Source organism: Bemisia tabaci, chromosome 5 (assembly GCF_918797505.1).
Source record: "Bemisia tabaci chromosome 5, PGI_BMITA_v3".
Taxonomy (NCBI): Eukaryota; Metazoa; Arthropoda; class Insecta; order Hemiptera; family Aleyrodidae; genus Bemisia; species Bemisia tabaci.
Genome location: NC_092797.1, coordinates 54,413,787 through 54,438,547, shown reverse-complemented (window position 1 = coordinate 54,438,547; position 24,761 = coordinate 54,413,787). Strand labels below are relative to the sequence as shown.

Sequence of the window (24,761 nt, the reverse complement as noted above, 5' to 3'; positions counted from 1 at the left end):
ACGATGCATATCGTCGCTTCTCTAACATAAGAGCGTGTCTCAATTTTAACGTGAGCCCTGTTGAAATATAAAGCCATGCTTCCTGAGGCTCATGCGGGAATCGAGATACGACCTTACGTCATAGGAGCTTGCTTTGCCTATACGTGCTGTCATTCGGCGGAAAGTCTGTCAAAGAAAAGAAAATATTCATCCTACTCCGGATGCATGGATTTAGTTTTTTTCATTCATGTCGTGCCCGACTTTCTCTCTGCGGATTATTACCTCGGAGTTGCTGATGCATTTTCTTGGAAAAACTTCACACCTCGTCATTGATCGCGAAGTTAGCTGATTTTTTCCTCCTCTAAACCTCGTTGACCTTTTACAAGGAAGTTCCAAGAACCCGTGTATACTTGTAGTACACCCGAGAATTGTGATGTACTCGTATTAAGCTTGAGGGTTGCAAAGTAGGCCTCAAAACTTGTGCGAATCGCAAAAATTAACCTTTAGATGTTTCATCCTTGCGCAAAGTTCTAAGTTGGGTCAAATAAACCCGTTTTTGGACCGCGTTTAGCAAAAAAGAATCAAGCCATATCAGCTATTGCCAATTTTTAACGGGGTGATTTCATTTTTTACGAGAGAGCAGTTGTGCAGACGCTTCTGCACGGAAAAAAATCAGGGTAGGGTTCGGCACTACCTATGGGTAGTTTTAGGGTCGGTAGTCCTGAGGAACAGAACATGTATTCGTCAACGCTACCTCTCGCTGTCCGTAGCGCCTACCCGCCGCTTGACTGCAACACACACGGCAAGCTTGTTTCCACAAGTAGAATTTCTCTTGCGGAAGGCTAGAATGTCCGGGATGCGTATGCGCCGTGGACTGCTCGACTACGTCATCGTATTCGCCTCGGACGAGGAAAGAAAACATGGCTGCCCCGCGTCGCGTTGCCCAGTCCGGCGCTTTATTTAAAGTAATAGTTTAATACTATGAGGAAAGAATCAACACCCAAAAACTCAGATTTTCCTTAACATAAGTAAGCTGGCCAGGTTGGCCTAGCGGTTAGCGCGTCTGACTCTAGACCCATAGATCCCGGGTTCGAATCCCGGTGGTGGCGACAAATTTTCACCGAACTGACGAGTGAATCTGCAGAAACAGATTCTACTCGACCTTAATCCCTGAAAATTTGAAAGCCGGAGCTATGGAGCATGAATGTTCTAAAAGTCTCCCTGATGCCCGTTGACAATCAAATAATTTCTTTGTAAAAACTCGTGTCTATAGCTAGCTATGGCTTCCTGAGCAACAAAAAAAAACAGGAAGAAAAGCCAAATAAACTGCAAGAAAAATTTTAAAAAATAAAAAATTAAAAAAAAAATAAAAATAATTGAAAAAACTATATTGTGCGCAGTGAAATTATGCTCTACGGGTATAATCAGATTTTTTCGCACATTTTGGCAACTTTGCATCAAGTAGGCTTCAGCCCTACCGGATCTATCCTTGGAGCCTTCTGTTTCTGTGCCTACGCGCTGCCAGATCTGTTTCTGAACGTCACGGGTCATCTACCGTGGAGCGCAAGCGCGAGGTAGGCTTCAGCACTACCTTGGCTTACGACTGCGAAATCAGGTACCGCGCGGTAGTGTTGAAGGGCAGAAACTAGTCCTCAACCCTAACTCATTTTTTTCCGTGTGATAATTTAAAGGAATTTGCTCCGTAATGTGCAGGACATTCACTGAAATTTGCAAAAAAAAAAAAAAAATCCGCGCAACCGTTCCCACGTAAGAAATTAAATTGCTAAATTAAATTTGTCGATAGATGATGTGGCTTGGTTCTTTTCTGCTGAACGTGGTTTATTTAAAATTTGATTACATTGATTTTAAAATATTAGTTATCTATATTATTCCGATGTCTTGGAAATTGACATACTTCCACTTTTTTATCCTTTTTCTCTTACTCGACATTTGTAACTCCTTCAGAAGAGATAGTCTTTCCCCACTGCTTTACTTTTTATTCATTTCCTTTTTTGGACGTATTTCTATCAAACAGAACTATGTGTATTAGGACATGAGCCCTGAGACCCATAAGAATATGTGCATAACGAGGCTCACGTAATAATGCACATAGTTCCGTTTGACAGAAATGCGTCCTTTTGTCAAAATATGATTATTGATTTGGATATATCATAGTATATTTTGAACAAACTTAACCTTAACGTGTAACTTAGCCATAATTAACTAGTATTAACCAGTATTAACCAGTAAACCGTTGAAAATTACAAAAATACATAGAGTCAGCTCATAGCTCGTCGACAACGGCGCGTAGCGCGGCGCAGAGATACAACTATTCGTGCTTGATGGATGTATGTGTTGCATCTGAAAAATTGAAGGCGCTATGGAGCGCGGTGTAAGCTCGCAATGCTCAATGTAGATTCCGGGTTCGAGTCCCAGTTAAGTCGGAAAAATTTGGTAGATAGGGCAGGACAATTCTGATAGGAGTGAATGAAGGGAAGTAGAATTCAATATTCATGAATATCGCTCGATTGATTAATTTGCGAGATTTATTTGCAATTTTAATTTCTGTCGTGCATTTTGTAGAGACAAGTCTTGTTACCAGCACCAGACAATTTTGTTACAGAGACTTGATTTTTGACCCGTGCAAGAAGGAAATATTTTCCTTGTAACAAAACGGTCTTACGTTCCCTCAACTGGACAATATCATGACCTAGACTAGACTTTTGACTCGTGCAGTAAGGCAGTCTTGCTCCCTAATTAAGAATGTATGGGTTTCATAAACTAGATTTCCTCGAGGATTAAATATAAGAAGACGGTCTTGTCTGAGAAATTGAAATCCTTGTTTCCCATGCCAGACACTTATTTTAGTGTACTTTGTTTTTGTTTTTTTTTTTCTTTCTTTCTTTCTTTTTTTTTTTTTTTTTTGGAAAGTAAGCCAACGTAATTTCTTAAAAACGTCCACGATTTTTCTGCTCTGTTAGCGGAAAACTCTACATAAATTGCAAGTAATTAAGTTGGCTAGTTTCTTTTTAGAAAAAAAATAATGTAGCTAGGAGTGGAGATTTAAACACTACAATAAAGATACGTGGTTTTGTAGCTCCACACTTCAGCCATCAATATTTGTGTTAATAATTATTAATTGGTAAAAGGTTCAAATAGTTTTTAAGCAAAATCAACTGCCTTGATTGAGCTTTTGAGTTAGATGTCATTCTGACGGCAAATCACTTACATTCGTCAACTGACAACGTTTCATACGGTGCGCATTTATTTTTAAAGGTGATTGACAGTGAGAATGGTGAGTTTGCGTTGATCCACGATTCGGCTGAGATCAAGTACGAGGTTTCCCGTAACTGCAACCTCACCGAAGTGGGCGAAATTTTTGCCGAGCAGCCGTACGCTTTAGCCGTCCAGCAGGGGAGCCGCTTGCAGGAGGAAATCAGTCGCAAGTAAGTTATCAACAATTATACAACAAATCTGTTTTTTCCCCTTCGACTTGCTTTCAATTTTTATTTTATTAGCTTGTGTATTGTGAGGAGATGCGAAAGTTTCCATAGTCAGGATCGGTCATGATCGGAAATGACCGGTCAAGTTCGCTGGATGACGATTGCAGCGTCGAATCAGAGCGGCCAGGGAGTGCGCACGCGCAGAGGAGAGGAAAGCGCGAGAGAGCTTCAGAGCAGAGCGCGAGGAGTCCCGGAGTTCAGTATTGTTGCGGATGCCACTTGGTGCGTGGACCTTGGTGCCACGCTCAAACCCAAGTGGAGTCGCCAATATTCAATGATCTTTTTTTTACCGTCAGATGCTGTTGGTCAATAATTGTACAACGTGCTGATCTTATGCGAGAAATATCACGTCTAGTTCAAAACGAGTATTCACTTTCTTTGCCCCCTCGTTTTATCCCTTTTTCTTCTTCTACCTGGATCTCGCAAGGAGGTTTGATCCGAGGGATATATCCCTCGCTATCGCCACCTTTTCCGAGGTCCTCCCCCTTTGCTCTCGCGTCGGAGGTTTGATCCGAGGGATATATCCCTCGCTATCGCCTCCTTCCTCGAGGGCCTTCCCCCTTCTCCTTTACAGGATATCTTCGGAGCTGCCGCATCATTACATGGTGGAGGCTTAGGTCGTCACGGTACCTGAACGAGAATTTTGAGCATCTTTTAAAGTTGGGAATCAATGCGTCATACAACGATGATCATAGTTAAGGTTTTCGCTAGTGACACGTTGTTAGATCGGCACTGTTGAGCCGGCACGTGTAGTGCCTTGATAGTCGGTGCGAAGTTCTATCGCATCGATCGAGGATTACGCAACAAGGAAAAATCCATCTTTCCAGTTTATCGCCGCGATAGATTTCGGTGACCAATATCTCGTGGGAGAGATTTATATCTCGTCGCCACGATAGATTTGCAATCACTGATATTTCGTGGGAATAAATTCCTCTTTACTAGGTTGCCGTCACTTATTTAGAAATATGGAAAAAAAGAATGTATGCTTTTCCTTTTCTAAAGGAAGCCGTGTTGAAATTGATGCAACACATTTTTTTTCCGTTGTTAAAGCAAGAATTTCCGGCTTTCGCATTTTTGGCGAAAGACATGCATGATATGATCCCAAAGATCCACGAAGTAAGTACGACGAAAATTATAGATTTTGTGCAGGAACAATTAGGTTTAGATGTACCCTCAGGTGAAAAGGTCTCAATCGAGATAATTGAAGCAAATTCACCCCAATTAGAAGACTTCTGGGAAGACGAATTTAACGAAATTAATGCAGAAATTGTGCCTGCTGTTTCTAAAGAAAAGCACATAAGCAAACTTACCAAGTCCGAACTAGAGGTAGAATTTAAGAAGCTAGGACTCCCGTATGTGTATAGCTCGACAAAAGATGCGGCAAGAGCCCTTATTGGAATTAAAGAAGGGAAAATTCCCATACCATCTGAGGGATCATCGGTTCAACGCCGAGAATCGAGATATGAAGTACGGAATGATCGGAATAGCGAGAAGCCATGTCAAACATTACACTCAGGAAAATTAGACAGCTTTGAAACTCCTTTAGAATTTGAACAGCGCATGGCAACTTTAGGTTTAATGATGAGCGAAACTCGGCAGGAGATAAATGAAACCCGCCAAAATATAGACATTATACGCGACTCATTAAACCAATTCGAAAAACCAAGTCAATTTTCTACACGGGAGGAACGTAAAGAAAATCTTGATCGTAAAAAGAGCGTTCAAGGGAACAACGATTGCGGAAGTTTTCACCAAGTTTCCAGTCAACCGCAAGGGAACCAATCAAGTCAAACCCCATGGAACCAATTTCAGTGGAACCAACAAAATCAACCGCAATGGTGCCAACCATGGGCCCAACTGCCATGGAACCAACCTTAGTGGAACCAACCTCCATGGAATCAACCTCAATGGAGTCAACCATGGACTCAAGCCCCACGGAATCAACTTCAGTGGAATCAACCGCAACGGAATCAACCCCAGCTTGATCAACGGTACGAGCAACCTCAAGAAGTTAGGATCTCAACGTCAAACCAGAATTCAAATCAAGGCAATCAATCACAAGAACGTAATCGTCAGGGTTGGTTATTATAGTATTAGTTATTATAGTTAATTATAGTTAGTTATTATAGTATTATTTATTATAGTTAATTATAGTTAGTTGTTATAGTTAGTTATTATAGTTAGTTATTATAGTTGGTTATTATAGTAGATATTATAGTATTTCGTAGGTAACTATTGTTACAGCTAACGAGGAAAAATCATAGTTTAATATTTTTTCAAATTTAATCTCCTTCAAAAATTGTTTTTTGGCCCCTCTCGCTCTGTTCATTCTTAATCTCAATTTTTTTTGTTTTTTTTTTTCTTCTCTCTTTTTCATCTCTTTCTAAACTTCTAATTATTAACTTAGACATGAATGCCCTCATTCGATTTTTTTTCTAAATTTTTCAACTTCAATTTATTTTTTCTCTCTCCTTTTCCTTTTAGCCTTATTTTTTTTTTCTTCTCTCTCATTTTTTTTTAATTCCGATTTTATTTTCTTCTACTTTCTTGATTTTTTATCGATCTATTTTTTTTTCCTTTTTCTCTTTTGTTCTTTTTTCTACTTAATCTAGGTTTTCTCGTGTTTTCCTCTATATTTCATTAATTGTTAACCGGCTGCGCGCGCGCGCGTCCTGTCTATTTTTGTTGTTGTTTAGACGCCTGTGGTTGTTTCCAGCGGAACTGTCCCTGATCGTGGAGGCATGTTAGCAATCTTGTTCAAGATTGTATTTTTCCCCGGAGAGAGGAATGTGAGGAGATGCGAAAGTTTCCATAGTCAGGATCGGTCATGATCGGAAATGACCGGTCAAGTTCGCTGGATGACGATTGCAGCGTCGAATCAGAGCGGCCAGGGAGTGCGCACGCGCAGAGGAGAGGAAAGCGCGAGAGAGCTTCAGAGCAGAGCGCGAGGAGTCCCGGAGTTCAGTATTGTTGCGGATGCCACTTGGTGCGTGGACCTTGGTGCCACGCTCAAACCCAAGTGGAGTCGCCAATATTCAATGATCTTTTTTTTACCGTCAGATGCTGTTGGTCAATAATTGTACAACGTGCTGATCTTATGCGAGAAATATCACGTCTAGTTCAAAACGAGTATTCACTTTCTTTGCCCCCTCGTTTTATCCCTTTTTCTTCTTCTACCTGGATCTCGCAAGGAGGTTTGATCCGAGGGATATATCCCTCGCTATCGCCACCTTTTCCGAGGTCCTCCCCCTTTGCTCTCGCGTCGGAGGTTTGATCCGAGGGATATATCCCTCGCTATCGCCTCCTTCCTCGAGGGCCTTCCCCCTTCTCCTTTACAGGATATCTTCGGAGCTGCCGCATCATTACAGTATGAATTCTGCTTATCAAATATATTTGTGGTATCAAATTATGTAAATGTCTATGATGAAACTAGGAAAATTCATACATTACCTAAGTTTTCGATGTTGCAAATTACCTGTCAGAGTTTTTTTGTTTTTGATATCATATTGTCAGATATCATATTGTCAGGAAAATCGGATATTATTGTTACACAAACTTTTGTGCCATTTCTTGTGTGATTCTTAGGAGTGCTATTCTCTGAGGACATACAGACAAATTTCGTAACATTCTACATAAAAACTAAAATATAAATAGAAAATTGTGAATACCTATAGCATTTAAATGAAGGTCCTTTTTTCAGTTTTAACGACGTTCTTAGACTAAAAATTTACCGAGCCAATTTCCATGCGTCATTTTGACTTTTTTTATCTTTGAATGTATCCGCTGTCTTCAAATTTTCGAATCATAGTTTGGATTTTTTTACCGTCCAGAAGCGCCGCCAAGGTAATACGGACGATAGCTTTAGAATGCTGCATTAGCAAAAAAATGAACGAAAGAAAGAAAAAACGCGGTATCGGTTAATTAACCCCTTGGGAAGATCTCAAGACACCACTCAGTTTTCAAAGAATTCCTGTCATGAGAGACATTGTCAAATGCAATTAAAAAGCTCTCGCGAAAAATGTCACTTGGAACTTTCGATGCAATGAAAGTTTTATGAAAGTTCAGTAAATGGATTCAGAGCAATTATATTAAATTGCCCTTAAAATGGAATATTTTTGCAGGGTGGGTCACCAAGCTCTTCGCTTCACCAGAGAAAACGGCACTTGAATAAATGTTTATAAGGACTGTTGAAAAACTTTCACAGAAAGTGAAATGAAAGAGTGTTTTAAACGCCTGCACGATTCTTAAAGTTCAGAACAATTATGTGCCGCTAAGCTACAAAACCACGTATCTCTATCGCAACATTTTAAATTTTCAGGCACAGTTCATTTATTCTAGAATTTTTTAAAATGAAAACTCACAAATACAATGTCACGGCTTATAATCTTCCAGTTTTCTAGGATGTTATTTTAAGAAATCCGAGAGAATATTTCAAGGTACAACGCGGATGTTTCCCTCTGAAAAATGAAACACCCATGCATGACAAATGACGATTGCGTGAAATAATTTTGGCTGCCTCATTTGTAATACCTTAATATTATTTTTTCTTCTACAGCATTTTAGATCTCCAAAAAGACAGATTCTTTGAAATTCTCACTGCAAAGTATTGGAATTCATCCCAAAGAGGACAGTGTTCAGATGCGGATGACAACGAGGGAATCACATTGGAGAGTCTTGGTAAGTGGTCATGTAGCATACGGTTGTTTTCAATTCGCCTTCAGCTGCGTCCGCAGCAATTGTTGTTACGGGTATGTTGTGCGTGCTGAATTCAGCCCATTACATACTTGACTCTTTGAAGGCGTTTTATGTGCGAAAGTAGAGTACTCTGTTGGAGAACAACAAAAGTGAGATTCAATGAATCGCTCAATCCCTACTTAGTTCGTTCTCCAACAGATGGCGCTACTTGCGCACAAAAAAACGCCTTCAGAGAGTCAAGTATGTAATAGGCTACAATCAGCACGCACAACATATTCGTAACAACAATTGCTGCCGACGCAGCAGAAGGCGAATTGTTCAGTTAAAAAAAAAAATGAGTATGACAGGTAGTCTGCATGTAACGAGCGACATGGCACATGTATTCGATCGAGATGAATCGAACGAAAAATAAAAATATGAACCGATCAACACCCATTTAATGGACACATAAATTAAAAAGCTGATCAAAATCAGTGGAAAACTTTCATTTCCTATGAAAATTTCAAATTACGATATCTCGAAATTAAAATCAGCCAAGATTTGATTTTTCGCGATTTTAAGTCCACACGTACCATAGACTCGCCTCCTGTAAACAGTTTCTGGGTAAATTTTTGTCGCATTTTATTTTTGTTTCAATATAACTGTGAGCTATGGCTCCAGCACCCGGAACTTTCGGCCTCTAAGCCCAGAACGTGGACTGTATGTCCATATAGCCCGTAAGCACGGCTTCCACGGCCGGAGTTAGTTCCCAGTGCATGTAAACATTGCTCCAAATAGTAAACGCTCAGCGGGCTGATTATTGAAATTGATAGACAAAGCGATAGACAAAGAAGACATGTGGAGTATGATCTCATTGGTTGTTGGGCCTATTTTCTTCTTGATCTCATGCAAAAATATAAAAAATTGAATGTTTTAAAGCCAATTTAGCAACTTTGGAGTAACGTTACGTTCCCTAGCTCCTTCATTAACTGCAATAGGTACCGAACTAGAAGGTAAAGATTTCCTTTTCAATCGCTTTAGCCTTGTAAATTTTGAAACTTTTCCCTATCCATGAGTCAAATCATACGTCTATATTTGCTTTAATTCGGCCCAGTCTTCAATGAGTAAATTTATGGGTTATGTGTGCGTACAGAAAGTCTAAAAAAGTGTACCTACCGTTCCGATTCAGCCGAGTCTCTAGTGACGTGGCATGAATGATCGAGTTTCGATATTTTCCCATTTGAAGCTGTGGTAAAGATCGATTATTAAGGTGTCGTTGTGAACACCCAGTCTATCGATCCACTTCCATTTGTTGCTTTTTTTCAGTGCACTGGAAAAAAACAAATTGGATCTAGAGTCCAGACTCTTAAGAACATCGACAAGAAAAAGCACTCTTGATTCAATCAGAATCTAGCTTAAATCAAGAACGAAGCCTCTTTATTTGAGCGTATTTCGTTTTGACTCAAGGAAAAATCAGATTGAATCGAGAGTATTTTTTCTTGTCAATGTATTCAAGAGTCTGGACTCGGGATCCAATGTGTTTTTTTTTTTTCCAGTGTGTGGTATAGGAAGGTATGAGTATCCCTGGTTTCACGCACGGAAAAAAAAATATCGGTGTATTTACTCAGAAAAGGGTAAAATTACCAAGAATTCAGGGTTCTATTTGATCCAAGTTTTTTCTTGGTAAAATTACCATTTATGGAATTGGTAATTTTACCGAGAAATCTCGGTAAAATTATTGAACTTTCTCGGTAATTTTACTGGACCTTGGTAAAAACGCCAATATTTTTTATCGACTGTGGTAGAATTACCGAGATAAAATGGCAAAGTTACTGGGAATCGATTACCAATAAAAGCGGTATTCTTACCTGAAAAAAAAACAGTAAAAATACCGGTTTTTAGGTAAGCTTACCAGTCTGTCTTGGTAAAATTACCAATAATTAGTAAAAAAAAAGAGAGATGGTAAAGGTACCAACGGACCTTGGTAAAGACGCCGAGAATTTCTTTTCAGTTAGTGAAACGAATTTCCTCGATTTTTTCCTCTTATTTTTCAGGGGGAGTTTTCATCGCGACGATCTGCGGGCTCATCCTGGCGATGATCACCCTCTCGTTCGAGGTGTATTTCCACAAGAGGAAGAAGCGGACTCAAACGACCCCAGTCGCGAGCGGAGGCGCCGAGTCCAAGAACCCCGTCGGCGCGGGCCCGACCAAACTCATGTACGCCAAGGAGTTCGAGTCGGCCGTCATGCGCAACAGGCGGGAGTTTACCGAGGCCTGGAAAAAAGGAGGCAACAACATTCAATTCATCACCGTTCAGCCGCGCAGTCATCTCTATTAAGCGCCTCGGTCGAGTGGGCAAAGCGGCGCGAGGGGGCCCAGAAACTTCCTTTTCGGATCGGCCAATTAGCTTCCCCCTCCTCCTCCACGCCGATTGGGGTGGGACGTGCCTACCAAAAGGTCTCGATAGACGATCAAATTCCCGAACCAATTCCGATCAAAGTGTCGGGAGTCATCAGTCTTGAACTCATTAATTTGCTTAATTTTAAAATGAAAACTTGGCAGAAATGTTTCCCGAGGTAGGAAATGATGAATGGTGGCACTCCCCCCTGATCTTACTTTTGCCGTCTGCCCACGTAGCAAATGGGAGGCGAAAATGGAAGTCATCAGTGCATCGTTGAGTGTTGACGCCCGATCCCATTTTCAGACATGTTCACACGTTTTGCTTGCAAAGATAAAAGGCGGCAAATCAATTTTTATCATTGGACCAATGAGTGTTCTCCACTTTGAGTTTGTAAACATCGTGGTTTCTAGGTTAGGTTTTTGGCAGTGTGATAAATGATATTATGCCGTCTTTGATTTTGTTAAAATGACTCGATATATGTTATTTGATAAACGATTGGAGTTTTGATAAAGTAAGTTGTTTTGAATTAAAAATTGTGTCCTTAAAAAATGGATGATGAGGTGATTTGGTTAACATGGGCATTTGTGGTACTTGCGGCGTATTGGGAGTTTGTATGGAAACGACGACGTGGCAGTAGTCCACACTTTTTACAAGAAACTATTTTGTACAAAGTTCTGTACAAATTTTACACTATTTATACAGTAATATAATACAAAAAAATTATGTACTTTATCACAACTCACATAGCTTCAAAACAAGATAGAAAATGATGGATGCTCAGCCCCGACACATCGATGATCGCGAAAATTGCGCGGCCCGCGCAATTTTCACGTTCAACACTCACCGATGCACTGATGACTTCCATTTTCGCCTCCCATTTGCTACGTGGGCAGACGGCATTTGAACAAAATACTACGGCCCGTCAAAATTTGATGGTAGATGGTGACCATCAGTCACCAGCATGTCTACTTTGATCGGAATTGGTTCGGAATTTGATCGTCTATCCAGGGCTAAAGATCTGCGGTCACTCCATTCTCCTCCCCCTCCCCCTCCCCCTCCCCCTCCCCCTCCCCCTCCCCCTCCCCCTCCCCCTCCCCCTCCCTTAATTTCAAGGAGAGTCCCATGGAAACTGGACCAACGTGAGCCGCACTCCCGCCGTACACTCGCTGGAACGCATTTTCAGTTTAGTCGATTTTGGGGGAGGGTAGGAGGGGGCGTGGGAGGGCAAAATGCTGTTATAGAAAGGAGGGCGAAAGCCATATTTGAAAATTTCAAAGTTACAGACTCCTAAGATTAGAAAATCACGGTGTTAAATCTAAAAATAAAACAAACAATAAACAAAATATACAAAAAATTTAAAATTCTGTAACAGTGGAGTTGAGTGTTTCCAGTGTCCATCCATCTATATCCTCCACTAAGAATGATAAATCTTTCATCAGAAAAAATGAGAAATGAGTGAGAGGAAGAGATATATATAAAATGTAAGCTTGCGCGCGATTCGGAAAAATCTCCTAAAATTTCTGATTCCCTCAAAATTGTCATCGTGTTTCATTACCTAAGCCTATGTCTTCATACTCGGGCGAAAATGGGAAATTCACCCTGAAATCAGCGCCCTAGAGTTCAGAGCCGTTTATGCCGTATCATGGAATAATTTCAGCTTCCCTGTAACCTTAATTGCATAACCTTTGAGCTGAAGGGGCGCTAAATTGTGGCTGCTCTAATGGTGTGCACTGTCACTGGAGAGAACTCGAAGGATTCAGAATGATGCGATTGAATGAATTTTATTTTGCGCTGGCCGATGTTTTGCCGGATGAGCCGATGTTCTAGGTTTATTTTTGGAACGATATAAGTGGCATTTGTCTCCGTATATGCGGGTAAAAGCAATTATAGGTATGAGTCAGAAATGTTGGCTCCCTTGAAATTCAGTCCAAATGAGGAGTGTTGCACTATTTTTGCCCAAAAAATCAACGATAAATGGCGTAATAATTTCAAGGTGATTGATAAAACTCATCTAGTTTTAAAGCTTAAGTTTTTAACAATAATGAAATCACAAATAAAAAACTTATTGATTTTTATTACATAATTTATTCATAAGAACGTGAAAATACTTGACATGCTCTAAGCACTTATACAAGGAAGACAACATTACGAAAAAATCCGTTGGTATAAAAAAAAAGAAATCCTATTTTTCAGGCATAAGTTTAAGTAAGTTATCTTTAAGTAGACAGCAGGGATGGACTATCAAAACTAACATAACTTTCGTGTAATCAAATGAGACATTTTTTTTTTCTACTCGGGCATAACTTATCGCATCACAACTATATGTATGGCTGGGGGAAAAAACTCCACAAAAGAACGTTTTTATGGGCAAAATTGAAGAAAGATTAGGTAGCAAAAATCACTGTCACAGTTGAAAAAGGTAAATTACAATACCATCAAACATTTTGTTTGTAAAAACCGACCTTTTAACAATTTTTTTAGATTGCTCCAGAATTTTCTTTTCATAAAATTCTTTTACAATTTTTAGATTAGTGAAAATAGGAGAAATATTTTAATCAGAAGAGATGATGGGGCAACAAATCATTGAAATGATATTACATCAATATAAATTGTTCGAATAGAGTTTAGCACCTCTATCAATTTTGACACAGATTGACTTATCATTCACGCCGCCTCGCCGCTATGGCTAGCGCTCTACGCAGTGAGCGTTCAGCGGAGCAAGCTGTCGTCTGTGCGCTGCGATGGCGTAGTTTGGTCAGAGAATCGGAGTGGGGGAACCGCCGAGAGGTCGGATGGTAGGGGAAGCGACAGCGCGGGGGAGGGCGGCGTGCCGCTGTCCAATCAGAATCCTGCCCGCCGAGCCGTCCGCGCATTCGCTCTTTCCGCGATGCCATCATCCCCTCTACTACCACCGGCCAATCGGCATCCATCCCTCCGCTGCAGGTGCGCATGCGCGGAGAGTTCAGAGGGCAGCATTCTGATTGGACAGCGGCACGCCGCGCGCCGCGCCGCTCTTCCCCGCGCTGTCATTTCCCCTTCCATCCGGCTTCTCGACGGTTCCCCCACTCCTAATCTCTGATTAAACTACGCCATCGTCCCGCACAGACGATTGCCATTGGCCGATTGACTGGGGGATGGCACCACACGTTGTAAAATTGAGACGCCTTTTTTAAAAAAAGCGTTCTATTGGGGTTACTCATTCTGTCACGCGGATTTAAAATGCCTTGTTTGTATATGCAACCTCACGACACCGGCGTTCGAATAGTTATCGCTCAGATTCAAACGGCGCCTACAAACGTGTTGTGCAGTTTAGCTTTGTCTGTAACCTGCGAATTTACTCAAGTAGTACTAATAAGTCCTTGATAGAAGTATAACGATTGCCCAGTCGATGTTTACATCATTCCTTTTATTCGTCATTTCTAAGGATTCTTACTCAGTCTTTGTAGAAAATGCTGTAAAAGTTTTGGAAAAAATTGATGTTTATCCTTTTTTCGCCACAAAAATAAAACAACAAAGGAGAGTTTAAAATTTCACAATCGAGATGTGTGCGTTTTTTATTTTGCCTATCGATTCGCTTGATGAACGGTTGTCTAAAGGAGGAAAATGAACACATTTCTAAAGATTAAATGTCCAAGTCGTTGCTCCAAAACGTACAACGATATTTCCCCCCTTCACATTCGTATTTTAGTACAAATAACTAACAATGAAAGTGCATCTAATAGAGAATGTTAAACGTTCCTTACGGTAAAAAGAGTCGTGCCGAGTAAAAATTGAAGAAATGAAAAAAATTAACTAATGCACTTTGTGCGCTCGTCAAATGCTTCGACGACTGAAGCTCAGAAAGATGTATTCGCTGTCACTGCTCTCAACGATACATTTTGAGTCATATTTGAGGAGGTAGTTGGGAAAACGTTAGCTGCAAAATAAGGATCTCCGAGATCTGAGATCAAGAGTTTCGGCCGATATGGTTGGGGCGAGCGTGCCTATGTTTTTCCTACTTCGGGTTCTGATTTGTCTTTGCTTTTGCGGTGAGCTCACCATCACCTTGCGGCAAGGTATCGGCCTTGCCATCCTCTTCGAGCCCTATCCGAGCCCTCGCCGGGTCAGTTCGTGGAACTTAACGACTGGGAATAATTACGCATGGCAACGTTGGAGACGAAAATCGTATCCAACACGGGGTATTTCTCGATAATGTGTCGCCTTTTTCGCGCCCTGCGTCTGGATTTGGGTCTACAGTGTTGTCATACGGTTTTATTCTCGGTCGTCGAGTTCCTTGAACTGGCTCGGCGAGGGCTCGGATAGGGCTCGGAGAGGATGGCAAGGGCGATACCTTGCCGCAAGGTGATGGTTAGCTCACCGCAAGGTGATGGTTAGCTCACCGCAAGGTGATGGTTAGCTCACCGCAAGGTAATATTTACTCTAGGGAATTGTGCTAGAATTGTGCGAATTGCTTGAAAAAAAGAAAAAAATCGTGCTCCCTACTGAATCTATTGGATTCTCCTGGCGAGGAGGAATCAGCTCTGAGCTTGGAAGGCGTACGGCTGGTAGGCGCCGATGGCCATGAAGTTCTGCTCCGAGTCCGAGGTGGCTACCGACCGAAGGGGCTTCTTGTGAACTGGTCGCGTCGAGCCGTGGCACTTGAGGGCGAACTTGAGCTCGGATGCCATCTCCGCGCACAGCGACGCCTGTAAAGCAGAGACAGACTGATATCATTCCTCAGCTGACAACCCTCATATCATTCCTCGGCTCACAACCCTCGTATCATAGCTCAGCTGACAACCCTCATATCATTCCTCAGGTGACAACCCTCATATCATTCCTCAGATGACAACCCTGATAGATCTATATTTTAGGGAATACGTATCATTTGGTCATTTCCAGGTCTGACTTAATACCGACCTAAACATGGGACTGAAGGCTGATTTTAGCGAAAAATGCGAAATTGCGGTGAATATCAAAATTCGAATTTTTCGTCTAAATCGGCTCAAGGACCCATGTTTAGGTCAGTATAGGTCAGGATCGCTAAAAGTGGCGTTTGAGTGTCGCAGAGCGCACTGGTATAGGAGCGACATGTCAGTTAGTTAGTTGGTTAGTTTAGGTCATTAGGCCCAATAGCAATGGTCAAATCATGATGCGCACTCGTAAGTTAGGCATAGATCTTTAATAAGCAACAAATCGTAGGGTTGAGGAAATTCAATTGGTTTAGGTTTGGAGGCCAAAAGCGGCCCCTATCAATACCCCATCTTGAGCGTTAAGTATTTTAGGAAAGACATTATCTATTGTTGGTGACAAAATCAAGAATACCACCATTGCGACATCGCGGTCGCCCAATAATTGCATAACCACTAATATGAAGGCGTTTCCAGTGCGTCTCGCTGGTTTTGGTTTCCTTAATCTTTCACGTGGACTCGAAAGAGATTGGCGAGATAAGTAGGTGTGAAGGGCGGCTTGCGCTCTTCTTGATAGCCGAGAGGAACATTATCTCTCACATTATAAGCGGCTAATAGTATGCTCCATTCTTAAATAAACAGAAGGGAGCACCAAGGAATGACAACGGGGAGATGTGTGTGCTCTCGCTAGCTCTACTCAACTTTCCACTTACAATTCGACGGTGTAAGTCCGCAATTACATAACTCGTTTGCGGTGTCTGAAAATCTCCGCCGTGGAAAACAAAGGGTATGTAAAAGCAGCCCGAAACGGAAACGACAATCGAAAACACAGGAAAAAGCGGAAACAAGGCTAAAATACAAAATATAAAGGCAGGACGTTTCGGTACCTTACGGCACCATTATCAACTGCAAAAAGAATTAAAAATAAAAAGAAATTAAAATAAAAACCAGCAAACGGCGTTACATCGTGAAATTGGTAAATGAGACTGCCAAGGCAGTACCGAAAAATCTCAGCCTCTATGTTATTTTTTTAAAGGAAAACAAATTATAACCCCTCGAAGTTTTTACAGAATTTTCTTCGCACATGCAGAGAAGAAAAATCACGGTAGTTTCAAAGAATTACCGTCGAGTAGTTTTCCGTTTAAATTATAAAGTATGACAGGAAGTCTGCGACGTCGCAAATCGAGTTATGTGATTGCCGACTTACACCGTCGAATTGGACGAATTTCTATCAAACGGAACTATATGCATTGAGACATGAGCCCTGCGACCCATAAGAATATATGCATAACAGGGCTCACGTCATAATGCACATAGTTATGTTTCATATAAATACGTCCAATTTGCCATCGTGGAGTTAAATGTTTGCTTTGAACTGACGAGATGTAAGTAAATGAAACAAGAGATGAACTCACCTCCTGATGTATTCCATGATCAGCGAAGCAAAACAGAAAATAATGACACAGCAAGTAAATTTATGGTTTATGATAAAAGAAGGAGACCAGTAAAAGAGAGTGTATGGGACCTCCTCGTGAAACTAAAAAAAATACTTATTGAATGGGAGAAGAAAGTTAAAGTATATTCATTTTGAATGACTAAACTTCAAAATTTCAATTGAAAATGAAATGAGTGTTTTTGACCGTTTTTAAAAGTTCACCGAACTCGCGTTTTTCGCCGATCGCTCGAACCAGCTAAAGAGAATATGAATCCCATGGAGCTCCATCTGACTCAGCAGATCTTTTTTCGGGGGGCTAGCTTGGTTTCATTCCGATCGGAGTTCTTTCGATTTTGATCGTCTTTTAGTCCATGTCACGTCACCCCTATCGATTTTTCTTGATTTTCGACGAGAAAAAATAATTCGAGAAAAGTCATTAATCCGACGTAGCTTGAGGCGTAGAATCGACTGCGCCTGTCTAAATGTATGATCATTTTTACTCCATATTCTTCATATCGATGACTGAATCCGAAAAAATACGTTGAATCGGAAAACTCAATTATTGAAACGTCTAAAAATCACTGAATAGGTACTTTTGTTTTATTTTCCTCAAGATAATTAACGTCTCTCTATGTTATCTTCGGCTGTGTCGCTCAAGTAGTTGAAGCAACGCTGCAAACAACACAAACGAAATGATGGAAATAGAGCAAGAGAGATGACGCGCGCGCGTTGATGACGGCGCAGAGATACAACTATTCGTGCTTGATGGATGTCCGTATTGCATATTTGCAAAATTGAAGGCGCGACGGAGCGAGGCGTTAGCCCGCAATGCTCCGCTATACGCTGCCGATGAGGTGTCGCGACGCCTGGATCCGGGAGAAAAGTTTAAAAAAGAGGCCCGAATGGATATCGATGGCGAAACTACCAAACCACGTATCTCGATTTGCGACGTTGTAGACTTCCTGTTATATTTCATGTTTTAAATGGAAAACTGCTCAACGTCAATTCTTGAAAACTTCCTTGCTTCTTCTTTTCTGTGCGAAAAAAACTCGGTGAAAATTACAAGAGATGATATTGATTTATTCTCCTTCAAGAAAATATAATGGGAGCGGAGATTTTTAAACACCGCAAACGAGATACGAAGCCTGGTAGTTTCATCGTCGATATAATTATGTCTTTCCTATCTTTGACTGTGTTGACGGTTGACCGTGACACTCGATTCTTTCTTTTTTTTCGATTTGATGTTGGATTTCTTTTTTAGGATGTGTTTACAGACCTATATCGAAAGCTCCAATTAAACAACCCGGAGGAGCACGTGTTTTTAGCAAGGCTTTGGTCAATTTGACCCCGCTTGGGCAGCTAAATATTAGGTAAATTATCTGCACAGAATTTTGCCCCTGAGTAATATTAAAGTATATTATACTGATTAGCCTTCCTCTGTAAGTACAAAATTTTCATGACTACCTCAAACGAAGAACTTAACAAAATATTGGGATCAGGCACATTACCACGGAGCAATATCTATGTGGAGAGTGCATGTCTTCATGCATGAGCATTGAGCATGGATTCCAACAATAAGCAAATTTCACTACATAGCAAGTATTATGATTCACTTTAGTGCCTGGCTCATTGTTAGTGCTTTTCTTTCCATCCTGTTGATGTCATCAGAGACTAATGAAAATATGAAATACACCGATTAAAAATGTCAAAGTCATCTTTGAGGGTAAATTATTGCAATGATGGTGGTAACAAACTTCACCCATTTTTGGAGTGCCTGACAAAAAGCATTGGCATTTGTATTCATTTTTCCGCGAATTGCATTTTCCGCTTTTCAATTTTCTTCTGAGTTTCATTCGATTATCCATGTTTGACTTTGATTTTTTTAAAAATCTACCAAAGATTGACATTGTTCAGCATTCTCCGTGTAATGAAGTGTTTCATAGGTACTTGCACGAATTTATCCACAATCAGCCAACCAGCATATCATGTTGCCTAAATTGATGTTTAATTATTTTTAGCAGAGAATAAACTACTTTTAGGCTTTCTATGATACCTGGATTATGAAAAATATACTCACAAAATTTCTTTGGTAAATAAAATATTAAAGAAAATTAGGCAACATCTGATGTAGTCAGGCTGAATCTGGATAAATACAGTTATTTGATTTCCAAAATTTGCTTAGTGTCGCTGCTGCTCAGTTTGGAAAAGGGAAATCTAAAATTCATCATCCTTCATCTAAAATGAACTGAGTTTTGAGCTAGTGTTAGGAACTCTTCATTGGTGCCATGCAGAAAATCACAAACAAAATGTGAGAGGTACCTACGATAAATCAAGCAAAATTGAAGCGCTGGGTGTAGAAAGGACATTTCTTGGTTGCAGTGTATCAAAATCTTCACTATTGTTTCATCCATTATATTTAAAGCAAATGTGTGTAATTCGTTGTGACTTTTACTGAATATTTTTCATGATTTTCAGTGCAAAAAACGTACAATTTCAGAAGATTCACCTGCCAGTTTCCTCTCTAAAGTAAAAATTAGCACTGGAGATTCTGAAACACCGCAACCAAGAAAAGCTCTATCTGCGCCCAACGCCTTGATTAGGAAGTGAATTACAGACCGCAAGTTGTGAATGTATAAAAACGTATATTCTCAAAATTTTATAAAAACTTTTAAAAACAAACAAGGAGTTTGCTCGTGAACAAAACAGTGAAAATCGGATCAACTAAAATGCAGACACACAGAAAAGGAGTTCAACAATATTCTTCCCCTCCCTCTTCCGACGAGTTAAGATGAATCATCTTGAATAAAAAATATCTACAATGCTGTACAGATAGAAAATTTTATATGTAACTTGAATGGAATTTTAAGCTATTTTTTCCAATTGAGTCGATAAGAGTTCGGAGAAAATTAGAATGCCATGATAGTGGATAATTAATGTACAATGAAATGAGGGGGGAAAAAATAATTTCAATCAGGTTACTCAGTCAGTGAGGAGGCATGCTAAACCATGCAATTTTCATTGTAATGATGATTTTGTCGTAAGATTAAATTATAGAGTGCTTGTTGAGTTGCTAGGGTATGGCTCCTTGTAGGAACTTAATATCTGCCATTGATTTCCTTGTAAAGATAAGTGCTTTCCCTGGTGTGTCCATGCACTGGGCTACTTTTTGCTTATCTTAGAGGTTTAATTAGAATCTCACTCTAGTGCGTGAGAGATATAAACATGCAATGACCATGAGGAATTAGTAAACTATCAAACTTGGCAAAAGTCGGAGACGAGGGTTCCATGCTGATTTTAAACTTATTTTCTGACGAAAATTTAACTTAAGGTTGTACGTATTGTGCATATTGTAGTTGAGCGTGGAATAAATTAAGGTTCACAAATTGAACGAAAAGTATAAACTTTTTGGGAAGATATTCAAAGATTCATTCACTTATATCAAGAAAGAGGGTAACAGCTCCTGTCTAGGACAATTGTAGATTTTTGGAAAGTCAAAAACAATTTCAACGTCCGTTTGATTTTTGTTTGAGCCAATATGACAGCCTTTTTTATTGGGATCCATTGTATGATACACTATTTCCCTTAGTCTTTCACATCCATACAAGAATAAAACTTGAAAAATTCGTGATTTCTTCCTACAAAAAGCAATACTTCCATTTTTTGCAAACTACTTAGTGCTGATACACCTTATTTATATTACCAAAAATAAATTAGACAAAGATTGACAAGAATGAGACAACTTTTAGGACAATTTTTAGAAATAACTTATGTAAATGCTTTCAAGAATTAGTCCATGCACTTCGTTCTTCACTGCTAAAGGTGGACAAATGGCTTAGAAGTTCATATTCTATATTTGGTTCAAAACGCCCAATCACCGACAAATCTTGCAAATAACTACAGTATGAGAAAACTTTGTGAGAGACCGGTCGAAAATGTCCCATAAATTAAGTACTTAATCCTGACTACTTTTCATTAGCATGGTAATCAATAAAAACATTTTCTTCTTTTGAAATATTTAAAAATTAAAAATTAAATCAACGAATGATTCGCAGATATTGCAGAAAATCAATAAAAATTTTGCTAATTAAACAAAAACAAAAATACTGACAATTGACAAAATTAATGACAATTGACAAAATTAATGACCGGCATTGGTAACAAATAAAGACAGGGAGAGGGAAAAAATCTACTATTGAATGGTATTTACAGTGACAAAATGCTTAGAGGATATTAGACATTGCTGGGTTGAATGACAACAAAAACAGAGACATAAAACATCTAAAGACTAAAACTAGACTATTAACATGCAAACTTTGTTTTTTTTCGATACATATTCAATTGCTATTGAAGTAAAATTTCTGGAGGCGATTTTTTCGTCTAGGATCTATGTACACTCTATCAAAAAAGACTACTTAAGTGCTGTAAAAATTCAATAAATTAAAAAAATAAAATAATCTTAGAGGGGCCAATTGAAAATTAGAGACTTTTCTGATGGTGAAATTGAACCACGGACTTTTTCACTTAAGAATAATATACGATCGACCAAAATTTGATCATTTAAAAAATGTGAGTTCTGAAAATGGACATAATCCTAAAAACGATACCATTCTGCAGAGAAAAATGGAATTCACGACAATCTGTTCAAGCGCGTTTCCCAAGGCTCCTAGCATTCTATTAAAAAAAAGCATTGCTAACAGAGCTTCCATCAGGATAAAAAAAACTTTGACAGATACAAGAGACTGACACTTTACATACTACAATCTCTTTGCTGCATCTTCAGAAGTCTTCTGAAGAAAAAGATGCGTTTAGAAACGAGCCTAAAGATAATTAAACCTTCATAAGGCTCTTACAAGGGTGCAGATATATTACTTTCTACTATATGAAATCCATCTAGCAACCCTGCAGACAAGTGATAGAGATACTTTTATGGAGTTTGAATTCACTCACTAATTAAACAAATCAATGAAATCCATTCACATCTCAGAGACAATAGGACCCAACTACTCCGATTTCTTATAAAAAAGAGCTTGTGGTCACCATTTAAAAATGTTGGTCCCGTTTACTTATTTGATCACATTAAAGATCTAACTTGGGCATAATTTGCGAGGAAGCTCAAATTATTTGGCTCCTGGGGCACCTTATCAAGTTAAAACAGAAAGACAGCGAGGAATTTTAAAAAGTGTAAAAAATAACTTACTGTTAAAAATAATATCTAAAAAATTTAGCAAGGAATGTGTACCTATGCAATTTTTTTAGAGAAATCTGTTTGACTTGCTGGGCTAAAATTTGATTTGCCCATTGAAAACCTTCATGGCCTCTTCAAATATTGTAGGATGCGATTTTTCAGGGTTTTTTTTTACCCTCTTAGCCTCTTCTCCTGTATTTGTGTTGCATTTATTATGCCCTTCCCATTAATTTATGCAATACCTGCTTGGACATTTAAAAATCGATGAATTTGGACAGATGATACGATGACCAAAAATAGAATGAACAGCCATGTGTTGAATTTTTGAGCTGCTGCCACCCAAAAAATCATGACTTTTTAACTGATGACCAGATAAATCTTTCAAAACAAACCAAAGACAGACTCAGCAGCTCGTACTTTATACAAAAATAATGTTTGTACTGACAATACAGCGTTGAGAGAAAATGCGTGAGACAGAATCACAACCATTATTTCAGAAGTGTTTCTCCATTTCATAATGGTTGTTGGCTGAATGTCAGGTGTACATTGTCCTCACCCGTTCGTCAATGGCGATCTTGCGGCTCTTCCAGACGAACTCACAGACTGCTATGACACAAGCCACGCCCATTCCTCCGAGAAGAACAACGAATACACCGCCAACATTTGCCAATCCTAGCTCGTTTGCAGCACTGCTACTTTTTGAGGTATCATCCTGGGAATATTCACAATTCAATTTAGTCAAATTTAAAATACGTTTTCTGGAGAATTGCACAGCAAAGTTTGGGCAAAAGCTAGTTGGAAAAACAATGTATTAAGAATGAAATTGAAAAACTACATATCTTGATTTGAGATGTTATAAATTTTATGTAAACTTTAACTTCCACCTTAGAAAATAGATGATTAAAATGCTGTCACCAGACCAGAAGAAAAGCTTTAAATTACAGTAATGCTTCGACTTTCTAATGATTTATTAAGGTAAGGGCTGCGTTGGATATCAAAACAGTTGAATACTTGAAACTACCAAAAAAAGACTGAGAAAATGTCATTTTAGGTTCTGTTTAAAGCAAAGAGTACATGCTTGGCCAATTCTTTCGTATTTGTAAAAATGATCATGCGATAGATAAAAAGACAAAAAAGGAAAGTACATTCAATCCTCGCGAAAGAAAAAGTCTCTTTTCGTCTAGTTGGTTGACGTCATTTTGACCAAAAAAAAGAAGAGAAAAAACTCAATTTTGGCCATGTTGGATTACTGACACTTCAGATAGTTGACAGTCAGATAATCAGGGCATTACTGAATAACATTTCTTGATGCATTCTTCCTTTGGAAGTTATTTTGAAAATATTAGTGCATAGATACAATTGTACAACCTCGATTGTAATGTAATCGAAAAAAAATCAAATCCTCTGCTGGTTGTTGGTGATTTTATTGGATATTCTTCAACCAGAAAAGATTGACTTAATTTTTCTTGGAAACAGAGTCTTAGCTGACTGTGGACAAATGATCATTTTCCACAGCTTCAGACCACCTCCGAGAATCGCTTTTCATTCTTCAAATCAATAATATTCACTTAACAAAACTCGAATAAAGAGATGACAGAAATCAATTATCAAACGAGCTCTTGAAAATAAATATTTACTCTCTCAGGGATTTATGCAGATTCTTTTTTTCCACAGAGATGAACTAGCGATTGTCAGGTTAACAGCCTGTCTGACGATTTTGTTTACTGTTGAAGTTTAACTTTAATTGCCACATTTTTTAGCAATAAAATCTTACCAGGGCATCATTTAGGGATTTAAAAAATATTTAAAGTAATTTTGACTCGAAAAAAGAACCTTTAAGAATTGAATTGCTTGTTATCAAAAAAGCCTAGATTCGAAAAATTAAGAAGCCAGGAAATGAAAAAAAATTGAAATTAAGTGAGAATTCATGGTGAATGGAAAACTGTTTGGCGCATGGAATTTAATTCCCAAAATGAGCCTTACGACCACAAACATGAAACTTTTTGTTCCTTTGTAGATGGCATAGATATGCTCTTGATCCTTGAAGTTGGGTGCTTTCCGATACAAACAGAATTTGCGCCTATCTCATAAAGTAAAATAAAAGTTACGTGTGTCCTAAAAAAATTTTCTACTGTACAATGAATTTTCCAATTTTTCTGAAATGGGTAGCTTTTGGAGTAAGACATTCCCTTAGGATTCTCCTTACTTATTGTTCTGCAAAATTAAATTGCCCTTCATTAATGCTGCAAATTATGACTAAAGACTGTAAAAAACACCATTCATTTTGCATTGAATTGAAATAGCATTACTTACTCGGCATGATCCACCGCCTCTTTTTTCCTTCCACCATTTTGTTTTTAAAATATGTAGCCTCCCTTCCTCTTGGAGTTTTAGCACTGTTCCACTGATTGCTGTTCGATAAGGAGAATCTACAAAAAACAAAAACAGGCTCATTCAGATACAACGCACACAAACAAGCACATTCCACAAATCTAACGACGGCAGTGACAAATTTGGGTCATGTATAGCATAAAAAGCGTCTGCATCTTTCTGTACCCTGGTCTCATTACCATTGACTGGTAGAAGAATGTAATTTTGGGATAATATTTTAGGAGACAATTGAGACATATTGCGCTGTCCTAAAAGCACAGTTTCATCTCTTTAATGTGATATATTAGCAGTGAAACTGCAAAAA

The 24,761-nt window shown here is 39.2% G+C and overlaps 2 protein-coding genes across 5 annotated transcripts in view; one reads left to right on the top strand and one right to left on the bottom strand.

The window, feature by feature from the left end:
* The window catches only part of LOC109039886 (Ionotropic receptor 8a), a 67,330-nt gene extending 55,713 nt beyond the window's left edge, over window positions 1–11,617 (top strand). The window contains exons 9-11 of the mRNA XM_072300954.1: window positions 3,256–3,425; window positions 8,038–8,159; window positions 10,211–11,617. Of these exons, the coding sequence (XP_072157055.1) occupies window positions 3,256–3,425; window positions 8,038–8,159; window positions 10,211–10,494 (576 nt within the window). The 3' untranslated portion in view covers window positions 10,495–11,617. The remainder of the gene's footprint in view (window positions 1–3,255; window positions 3,426–8,037; window positions 8,160–10,210) is intronic.
* Window positions 11,618–14,913: 3,296 nt separating this feature from the next.
* Window positions 14,914–24,761, bottom strand: part of LOC109039853 (glutamate receptor ionotropic, kainate 2) — a 68,126-nt gene continuing 58,278 nt past the window's right edge. For 2 of the 4 annotated variants that reach the window (XM_072300952.1, XM_072300951.1), the window contains exons 17-19: window positions 24,380–24,495; window positions 22,623–22,778; window positions 14,914–15,242 (exon numbers count right to left, since the gene is read on the bottom strand). In XM_072300952.1, coding sequence (XP_072157053.1) covers window positions 15,072–15,242; window positions 22,623–22,778; window positions 24,380–24,495 — 443 coding nt within the window. In that variant the 3' untranslated portion in view covers window positions 14,914–15,071. Of the gene's footprint in view, window positions 15,245–20,145; window positions 22,779–24,379; window positions 24,496–24,761 lie in introns of those variants that run through there. The other 2 variants (XM_072300950.1, XM_072300953.1) reach the window with 2 other exon arrangements.